The sequence below is a fragment of the Colossoma macropomum genome, unplaced genomic scaffold (assembly GCF_904425465.1).
Source record: "Colossoma macropomum unplaced genomic scaffold, Colossoma_macropomum, whole genome shotgun sequence".
NCBI lineage: Eukaryota > Metazoa > Chordata > Actinopteri > Characiformes > Serrasalmidae > Colossoma > Colossoma macropomum.
In genome coordinates, this window is record NW_023494821.1 from 210165 (window position 1) to 221200 (window position 11036).

At 39.5% G+C, this 11036-nt stretch overlaps 1 protein-coding gene across 2 annotated transcripts; it reads left to right on the forward strand.

The window, feature by feature from the left end:
* The first annotated feature begins 1487 nt into the window (after positions 1-1487).
* prdx2 (peroxiredoxin 2) lies at positions 1488-10135 on the forward strand. 2 transcript variants are annotated; one of them, XM_036560336.1, is made up of 6 exons: positions 1488-1626; positions 4009-4129; positions 4531-4684; positions 8535-8657; positions 9019-9149; positions 9697-10135. In XM_036560336.1, the coding sequence occupies exons 2-6, from the start codon at positions 4027-4029 to the stop codon at positions 9777-9779; spliced, it is 594 nt and encodes a 197-aa protein (XP_036416229.1). In that variant the 5' UTR covers positions 1488-1626; positions 4009-4026; the 3' UTR covers positions 9780-10135. The 2 variants fall into 2 exon arrangements, with proteins under 2 accessions (XP_036416229.1, XP_036416230.1); XM_036560337.1 differs by having other exon boundaries at positions 1501-1626; positions 4012-4129.
* Positions 10136-11036: the final 901 nt, after the last annotated feature.

Consider the following 11036-nt stretch of genomic DNA (forward strand, 5'->3'; position numbering starts at 1 on the left):
ATTTACATGTCTTACCAGCTTTAAATGTCAGTGTATAGCTGCCATGAGTAGCATTAAACCAGACGTACTCTTTGCCTTGAGGGGGCCAAAAGGCAATGTAGACTGAGGGCCACAAACAAACAAAAAAAAAAAAACAGTATGATTTTTAAAAAGCTGCTTTTTCTGCTTAGGTGTAGGGAATAGGGCAAAAAAGATAAAATAAATAAATATATAAATAAATAAAATCACAATATGCATTATGATATTTCGTTTTCCTGAGGTTTCAAAAGTTGTGATAAACAAGAAGAAATAGCAGTGGCACATTTAAACGCTAGCAAAAACTATGTATACAATGATTCTATTTCATACTTCACACTCTGCATAGCATGAAATTCAGCTAAACAGGCCTAAAAAAAAAACAAAAAAACAAAAAACAAAACAGTATGATTTAAAAAAGCTGCCTTTTCTGCTTAGGTGTAGCGGATAGAGCAAAAAGCTAAATAAATAAATAAATAAATAAATAATCACAATATGTGTCACAATATTTTGTTTTTCTGAGGTTTGAAAAGTTGAAAAGAAGAAATAGCAGTGGCACATTTAAACGCTAGCAAAAACTATGTACACAATCATTTTATTTCATACTTCACACTCTGCACAGCTCGAAAACTCGAACAGGCCTAATTACGCTCTCTCTGTGATGGAACATGCAGTTGCTCGGTGTTCTTTAAGCGATGACGTCATCCAGGACGTACTCAGAACAGTGTATTGTGACGTGACGTGACATCACAACGACCTGGTTTTCCAAGATCTTACTAAGTCATTCGTTTATTATACAACAGTTAGCTCCGGCCACGCAAGCTGATTGGTTGAGAAGCTGTATCACTCCTCTGAGACGCCGTTGCTAAGCAACGACTTTGACAGCCGTAGGAGACGCTCAAGCCAAAGTAAGACAGGAATTAGTGCAGTGAAAGTATAAATAACGAACCAAGAATTAAGGTAACCGCCCTGAGCAAGGATAGAAATGGAAGAAACAAGAAGAATAGAATAGAAGAAAACAAGCCGACAAGGAAAAAACTAGAGTGTGACGTAGCAACGAGCTGCTTGTTTAAGGAACTATAATTTGGCGGAAGGAATTGCTAACATTAAAACACATTAAACGCCGCGTTCACGGCCCAGTTTATTAATTTCTTACTTTATTTATTTAACTGTTGTATAAAAACAATAAAACACTCGAGGTCGTGTGTTATCGCGAAAAACATCACGGCTGTGATGATGTACGGCTCATGCTTGCGACCAAATCACAGCCATGATGTTATTTCGCCATAACACACTCCCTCTGGTGTCCTATCGCTTAAATATCACTGTGTAGACTTTTTTACCTTTAATAATAATAAATAATTGCCTGTCTGACCTAAAAGGCAGTTCATTATTGTGTCAGTTTAAATGCATCGTGAGCAGCGATAATCATAACCCCGCCCTCTAATATGCGGGTCCGCCCAAGATCCGCCTCCGCCGCTGTACTCCCCGAGCCCCGGCTGAGAGCAGCTTCCTTCGCCGGTGCTTCGAGTGCGGTGTGGAGAGACTGACTGAGAGAAGGAGCTGCAGCAGCCGAACTAAAACCGCTTTCAGTTTTCAAGATCACCAAATGTAAGTTTATATGGCAGTTTAGCGCTGTTGCATCACGCGAGGCCACCGAGGCTAAATAACTTCGGCTGGTTCAGAGCTTAAAGTTTGTACTATCAGACAAAAGAAAGTGCTCTGCACATGCGTGGTGGCGGTGGTCCATGCGTTTATTATTATTATTATTATTATTTGCAGTTATTAGCACCTAGTTTGTGTTTCTCATGCATGCACTGGATTTATATTCTCGCTTTTTTTGCACAGCTGCAGGACGAGGCTGAAGTTGGCTCCTTGTTCGAATTCCCCCGTTCCACCTTAAATGGTGCCGCAGTTACATGCTGGCTGCTGAGGCTCCAGCATGTAACCGCTGCACCATTTAAGGTGGAACGGGGGAATTCGAACAAGAAGCTGGCTGCAGCTTCTTAGCTGCATGTTGTCGTAGCTTATCTGTGGCTAGCTGCTAAGAAACACTTGCATAGCTGCAGCTTTGGGCTGTAAATGTAGAAATTTGTGGAAAATGATCTTTTATCCTGCTTTAAACCCGAACGTTTAGAAAAGTGACCTTAGTCAGGCTAATGTGAAGTTACTGCTTTTGGCTGTCGTTAGCTAACCTAAGTCGTTAGCTCGCCCTAGCCGTGGCCTTCATATCAGTGTGACCGACTTAGCCGCTATCTGTTCGTCCGTTGACCTGCCCAGTTATCTAGTTATCGGGTTTCCACACCATCAGCCTAATGGTCTCCAGAAATTGTGCTTTGTCATGGTGCCAGGTCGTATCAAGTGTCCTCGACCCAACAACGAAGGGGCGTGAACTGTTTCTGAGAAAAGTTAACAACGAACGGCCCACATTGACCTTTTCTAGCTTCAGATATGCACCTGTCTTCTAGTCTGGGGTCTGATCCCTCCAGAAATGAGCTGCTTGGCTGTATCCAAGTGTTGAATAAGGGGTCTTGAGAAGCCCATTGTTCCTTTAAGCCCCTGCAAAGCAACTGACAGGCATGTGACCTGCAGTGTGTGGTCTTGCTGCGAGTGTGGGTGGGAGGGAGCGCTCTTGCATGCTTGTTAGGTTTTGGTATGTTACGAGTTTAGCCTTAAAGGGGAAGTCCACTGAATTTTTTTTTGCATAATTCCGTGTAAACAAAGCCGTTCAGAGTGGTTTGATGTGAAAAGGTTCGTTGTGGAGGGTCAATATTTCTTTACAGTGGTGGTGATAGGACACGGAAGCCAACATGTCTACAACACAAATATAACCAACACAACTATTATGTGCTATCCAAAACCACCAGTGAACTATGCATGCCTTCTGAGTTGGTATATGTAATGTTGATGATGATAAAATGGTGGAAAATCTGGATTTTTGGGGACTATTTTGCCTTCGAACACCCTGCATGTACCCCTCCACCATGAATTGGATTAAAATGAACAGATTGACAAGACATTTTAAGCCAAAGTTTTATCACAAATCTATAATAAAACAATATATCAGGCAGCACATTCATAACCATTTTGTGTATTGACTTTCTGTGAGGGAGGTTTTAGAGGCATTAAACTCTTTGGACATCTGGTTCCGATCACCACCACTGTGAACAGTTCTGACTCAGCAAGTTTCTCTAGAACAGTGCATTTCAAATGTGGAACTTTTAAAAATTGGTGGAGTTCTCCTTTAAATTTACTTCAGTGTACAGATATCAAGGGCATGTTTGGTAGGTCATCAAGGAGAGACATATTAGTTGTACCACAAAGAGAGGGATCACTGTTGTGTAATGGAAAGTCTGCCTCTGGTTGCCAGTTTGTGGCTTGTTTGTACCCCATTGTACATCTGTTCAAAATGCCAAGCCAGTAGGGGCAGGTCATATTGCAAAGATATCACAGTACTTGAAAACATTTTCACAATATGTGATTAATTCGACTGCATTTTGCTTTTCTGAGGTTTGGTAGGTCAGAACAGATGTAATGCATCAGCAAAACAGTTTTCAAAAATAGTACAGTAGTTTCTTTTAAATTCAGTTTTTTACATGATATAAGGCACTACTGCCAATAAAACCATACTAGTATTGCATTTTTAAGCTGCTTTCAAAACCACATGCTACTATACTACTCATACTACACTAATGAATGGACTTCTATTGGTGGTGTACTGTTTTTGACATGCTGTTTTGTATGGTAGTGTGCGCTTTTAGACAGAGCCTTAGTCTCCCAGCAGGATTTGAACAATATGGTGAAACCTTAGACAGGCATGCCACGATGGTATGATGGTAGCTCCATCATAACCTCCTTTTAAATAAAACATGCAGTTAAGCAGTTTTTCAGAAGAACTGAGAATACCACGTTGGGACTTTTATAACAATAATGATAACATATGATGATGTATGATTACTAACTGCACTGTTCTAAATTATTTTGGACCTGCAGCAGCAATCGACTCAGAAGATGTCTGCTGGAAACGCTAAAATTGGACAGCCTGCTCCTCAGTTCAAGGCCACAGCAGTGGTGAATGGCGAGTTTAAAGAAGTCCAGCTGTCCGACTACAGAGGTAAAGTGAAGCCAAATGGAGGGAAAACTGTTGTACATGTAGAACCAGTGGAAAATGACCAAAGTGTTAGTGATTGGCATAGTTGGCTTTGACCAGTCATTGGTCATTTAGGAGTTATTAGGTATGATTTCTTAAAGGTAGTATTTATATAGCCATGCATGTTTAGCTAAACTGTGACCGGTCAGGTATTAAGTGATTAAGGTGTGTTGTGTTAATTGGTGCCACAGGAATGTGTAGCCACAGCTGACGTTAGATTTATTTAATTCATTCTGTTATGCTTGGATGCCTGCTTCTTTCACTATTCTTTCACTTTCTGTCTCCTGCATAGATAGATGTAATGTATTGAGAGGAATTTTGGCAGATTTCTCATCTTATCTTATTTCACGCTTTCTTTGACACAGGGAAATATGTGGTGTTGTTCTTCTATCCCCTGGACTTCACCTTCGTGTGCCCGACTGAGATCATTGCCTTCAGTGACCGTGCTGAGGAGTTCCGCAAGATTGGCTGTGAGGTGATCGCTGCCTCCACCGACTCCCACTTCAGCCACCTGGCCTGGTGAGGTCTTCTCATACATTTCCAGTCCCCTCCACAGTGTGTGATTTGAAGTGGTAACACATTCCCTATAAAGATGTGAGGTAGTAACATCACAGGACAGCAGGATGGGACACAGGATATGGAAAAAAGGCCTCTATCAGTTTTATTTATTTCAGCACTAGCATAATGTATAGCTGCAACCCTTAAGGCCAAACCCCAGGCTGGACAGAGCTTAAGCTTAGGTGGAAGCTAGGCAGCTAGAGTGCACATGGTCTAAATTAGCTAGCTAAATGGTAGATGTTTGTTAGCACATATTGTAGCGACATAACCATAATCATTATAATTATATAATAAGAGTTGAGTGTTAGATAGCTAACTACCTAAACTGGTTGGTTTTGTAGGTAACCATATCTGTAATACTGACTAACTCTTTTGTTTTGAAGGAATAGTTTACACTAACTAACACGGTTAGGAAAGTAGCTAACTCTAAATCTAAACTTAATCGTTTTATTTACCTAATATTTCCCTTCATATCTGCAGGGCTGGATGCTATTGGTTTAAATACTAAAAAAGGTACAGTGTAACAGAATTAACAGAGTGAAAACTAGTCTTTACCTTATTATATTATTAGCTTAATCTTGTTTGTGTTTACTAATAATTAGGGTATGATGATACACAAAATGCAGAATTCGTTAGATATGGTAAAGTGGTGTCTTAATACATTTTTCAATGCAGAAATAAGATATTTTAATATGGTAATGTATGCATTAATCATAACATTATGCAATGTTCATAAAAGTGATTTTTTTTTTTAAAGCAAAAGCTGTGCTCTACAGTTTCCCACACTAACGCTCTTGCCACAAGCTACTATGTTACGTCCAAGCTACCATGCTAGTCACAGTGCAACGATACAATAAAATATGCTGCAAAACACTTTGGTAAAAGAAAATACATCTAATTGTTACATTGTTACTAATAATGTTAGCTTTTGTTTTGGATAGTATCAGCTTGGGTGAAGTGTTAGTAACTACTGTTGACAGAGAAGAATACTTCATGGTTGTTTAGGTCATTTAATTTAGATATTTCAGATGACTCGTTGTACTAAACACCCCCAGTAAAGGTTTGCTTCTAACCCAGGGCATAAAATCAGCATTTTCTAGTGGCAAGTATGTTTTGGCATCGATGGAGGGCAGTTTCTGTTTCACTGGCCAAACCAGCTTGGCCACACAGGGCATTTGGTGGCAGCTTGTTTTATTTACCTGTGCCTTCACTTTCTGTTTCGCTGTTGTCTTTTTGCCATTGCTTTTTGGATAAGCTTGCAGAAACCTCTCTGGAGGCTGCCACTGTTCAAAATCTGAGTACTCGCACATGAATGAAATGATGCCTTTGTGACAGATTCAGGTGTATTTGGTGACTACCTGTTTTCAGTGGTTTCCTCTTGTACGTTTCAGTTCCAGCCACTGCAGTATGTTAGATGGTATGTGTCTTTGCTCGTGGTTTTTCACCGTAATGGTGAAAGTAAATATATTGACTAGTATGCCATCTGATGAAGCTGGCAAGCTGGTAGAAAGAGTTGAACTGAAAGGTACTTTTACTTAATGTAGATAGACTTAAGGGGGAGAAGGAGGAGCTGAAGTCAATATAGATGTCATTTTTGTCCTAAAGATAGTCATAGACTGGAGTACTGGGGCATAGCCTGCTTTGGTTTGGATTTTGTTTGGATGTGGGTGGAAACTGCAGTGTTTCTAGTCTCATGGGGCCAAACATGATCTCCTAATAAGAAAAGGTCTCATTCACCAATATCTGTTACTGAGAAAAGCCCTAAGAAAACGTCTGTGTCAGATTTGTGTGTGCAGATTCTGTTCTCACCTAAGAACAAATCCCAAATAAGAAAACACTGGTGAATTTCAGAATCTTTGTGAAAACTGCAGAAATGGGTTTTAAGAAGGCATTTCCTCTTAAGAATGGTTGGTGAATGAGGCCCGATTTGTGGGGACAAACCTGAGGTATTATGGGCTAACTAAGGGTGGAAATATAGACTTCTTTATTTCTTAGTTTTAAACCTTCAAGTAGCAAATGCTTTCACAATGGAGACCGTTAGGACACCTAGTGAACCTTTCACTGTGCTGTGCATGCACATGTGTACGTGTCACTCACTGCACTCTCTGGAACTTTGCCAGCCACTGCTTTTATCTAATTTTGCCCTCCTTAACCTGCTTCTCTCTGATAAGACCAACAAGAGCAGACAAGAAGGCAGAGCTGCATGAATATAGGGGCAAAGAGTAACGGCTGTGCTTTCTAGATCTTTCTGCAGACCTTTATTCAAACTAGGACTGTCACTGTCAGTTGCATTAATAATTGTCTGTTTTTGATGATTAATCAGAACCTTTCAAAATGCTGGACAGTGAAATGTATAAATGTTAATAAACAATAACAGACCACACACTGTGTTTCCAAATATTTAAAATAATTGATTGAAAAAAGGAGAAACAAGGAACACTTCAAAAAGACTTCACATAAATGGGCATGTCCATTAGGTTCTATTTCTAACTGTGAGAGCACAGTGGGAGAATTTAAAATATGCATTATCATCATGCAAATTCCCGTCTAATTATCAAGAACGTCTTTTTTGTAAATTAAGTAATAGAGGTTATTAGGATGGCCCAAACTGCATTTTACAGACTTTGACTACCCATTGGTGCTTCTGCAGTGAGCACCTGAATACCTATTCTCAAAATCACCTTTTAAAACAGTCTATACATTTAATAACTAACCACAATTTTAATTACTGTAGTTCAATATTTATCCAATAGGCAGCTGACGGAATAGATGCGCTTCTGTTTAAATCAGTGTATTAGTTCACACAGGCTATGCTAGACACATGCCTTGTTCTTCCATTCTGCTGCTTTTTTTTACAGATCAGGCTTATTTAATTTTCACTTAATTTGAAAAGAAAAGAAGAAAAAGAGAGGAATGTTCCACCTGAAGTGGTTAAATGACTGAGCTGAAGCACCAGTTGCTTGCGTTTCACTTATGCTGCACTTACGTGCAGCTGATGAGTTGCATCTAAGGCATGTATAATAGTTATGACTTGTTTCAAACTTGTGCCTCCATGGTGTAAAAACCTGTTATCGCACAATTTGCATGGGGCATTTATCTTATCGTCTCATCGCTCTGTGGTTTGTTGCACTCTTAACCTTTATAACTAAATCAGCTTTTAACATTTTCCGTATGTTAACAGTACCTCTTTCATCTCAAGGCCTTTGCATAACAAATACTTGAGTATTCAAATTATTCAGAACTAATTTAAACAGACTGTGAATTCAAAATCTGATGTATGGTGGTGCTTCATAGAAAACTATTGAGTTTAGGACTGCTTATGACCTTCACTTAACACGTTCCTTCTCTTGAAACACCTTTCAAACTGCCTGATTTGCTAGAAACATTCTAGACTTTTTTCATTACATATCTTTTTTTAGCTCAGAAACAGTAAGTTTGTGACAAGGTAGTAAACTTACGCTGAAACTGAAGTTTCATTTAATGAAATTTATACGATTAGAGTGTAAAAATGAATGATATGTGTACAGATGGGGTCCAGCACATTAGTGTTCAATTGACCATTGTGACATCAGTGTTCTGTCTGCTGATTGGACAACAGACCAAATATTCCTTTTCGCATTGTGACATCATTAGTGTTCTGTCTGCTGATTGGCAAACAAACGAAATATTCCTTTTCGCCATTGTGACATCATTAGTGTTCTGTCTGCTGATTGTCCATAGTGTCATCATCTCTCTCTCTCTCTCTCTCTCTCTCTCTCTCTCTCTCTCTCTCTCTCTCTCTCTCTCTCTCTCTCTCTCTCTCTCTCTCTAGGACCAACACCCCAAGAAAACAGGGTGGACTGGGCTCCATGAAAATCCCCCTGGTGGCTGACCTGACCCAGTCTATCTCCCATGATTACGGTGTGTTGAAGGAGGATGAGGGCATTGCCTACAGGTATGTACTGAGGTTACACTGTTAGCTTCTGATGCAGTTGTGCTATATTTTCAGTCTGAACAAAAGAGCCAGTAAATGTTTGAGTGCTGGATGAATATGATTTATGCACGCTGTCAGCTTATGCTTGCTGTTTAGTGGTACACATATCATGTAATACAGGTATGTGAATGTTGAAGTTATTTATCAGAGTGCAACATAATCACATGCAAGCTGACATGAACTTGTAGTCAAAGACTGATAAGCTTGCAGCATAGTCCCCAACCTGACTTCTGTTGGTTTGTTTATAACTTGGAAGCATGATATTGTAACAGTATGATAGCATTTACCTTGTCAGTCAACTGTCTGGTCCACTCTTGTGCAGAGGGCTGTTTGTGATTGACGATAAGGGCATCCTGCGACAGATCACCATTAATGACCTGCCAGTGGGTCGCTCAGTTGATGAGACCCTCAGGCTGGTCCAAGCCTTCCAGCACACTGACAAGCACGGAGAAGGTGAGTTCAGTATGCTGCTTTTACTGCTGCTAACGTACACAGTAACTGAGTCATATGCAAAAGCTTGAACACCCCCCCGTCACATTGTTGCATGTTTTATTGATTTTCTAAGTAAAAAATTGTTAATGCATCCTCTACTGAGAACACATTTAAATATGCATTTTTTCTGCAAGTAGTGCACAGTTTCTATGCATGTGCTGAGTTTAACATATTAGGGAAAAAAGAAAATATAAAATGTGCTGTAACTCTTACACAGCCCTCATTTTCTGCTTAATTTTTCCCCAATATGTTAAACTCAGCAAAAAAAAACCAAAACAAAACAAAAAAAAACAGTAACTGTATTAAAATGTGCAGACGTGTGTTCTCAGTAGAGGATTATTTTCACTTAGAAAATGAACAAAATCATTATACTGCACTAATTTCACTAATTTACTTGAGCTAAAGCAGGGAAAAAAACACAAAAAAGTGCAGTGATGTTGTCCAATCAGCTATTGCCAATATATTGTAAATAAAATATTTATTTATTTATTTTTTATTTTATTTACAGTCTGCCCTGCTGGGTGGAAGCCCGGAAGCGACACTATTATCCCTGACGTTCAGAAGAGCAAGGAGTTCTTCTCCAAGCAGTAACCCCTTTGCTGTGTCAGCCCCATAGACTCCGATACAGCAGGGAACTACTGAAGCACTTAACGCTACTCACTGAGCTCTTGTTAGTCCTGGCAACCCTGGTGTTCTTTTTCTCCCCTTTACAAGCCTTAGACAGAGATTTCCACATTAACACTGTTCCCGTCTCCCTTTACCTCATCTAAATACGTTATCTGGTAAGTCGGTAGTCCCATGCACTGAAATTTCTGTAGTTTTTGTCTCAGTTTCATTCATTCTGTTGAAGATTGGGAAGCATTTTGTACTTGATCGTCAAAGCCTGCCATCTGAAGTTGTTAAACATGCTGAAGTTGTCGAATAAAGAAGATGGTGTTACATAAACTTGTAGTTTCTCAGTTGAGACTGACATGACCTTTGTCGGGACCAGAGACTATCCCTTTCAACCCCAGGCCTCCAACATAATATTATGAATAAAAAAAGAAATCTTTTAATACTGGCTGAACACTTTCACTCATAACTGTTCTAAGTCTAACTCCTCAAAAGATGTCAAAAAGGAATGAGTCTTCAGACGCTGAGTTTGTGGAAGAGGGAAAAAAGCTTCTTCTCTATTTCAGCATCAGATGGCACAGGGTCTCGAGAGACCCAACTATGCAAATACAGTGTTCCAAACAACAGTTTATATTCCATTAATGTGGGGTAATTTGATATCCTCCCACCTTATCAAATTTTGATATTAGCTCATTCTCTAATAGGTGCATCTCTTCGTCCATCAATTTGGTCATTGCATGTTGAGATCACTCCTAAAAACTGGTTTCAACCGGTTTTTATCAGTCTGCTTTACCTTTTAAGGTCAACTTCCCCCTCTCTTCACTGGGTCAGTAGGTACATACAGGCCTCTCTGTGAACCCAGGGGCTTTCCTGTGTCTAGAATCTCCTATGCAGACAGACTAAGGCCTACCCTTTGTGAGAGAATTAATATTCTTTGTTAGCCAATACTACTTATTTGGTTATTGATTACAATATCTAATCTATTTGATTACTGATTAGGAATATTAGGGAATATTTATTCCAAATCCCTGTCACCTTTTTCACTTTAGTACTGGGTGGAGGAGGACGAGGAAGAAAGAATTTGGATTTCTAAAATGTAATGAGCATACTGGCCACTAGATGGAGGTATTTCATCAATTCAAGGAGAAATACATTATCGGTTTTGTATGTGTTACAGTTTTGGGAGTGAGTCTTTATTTTTCAGAAAATGCATTAGATGTGCACAATTCGATGCCC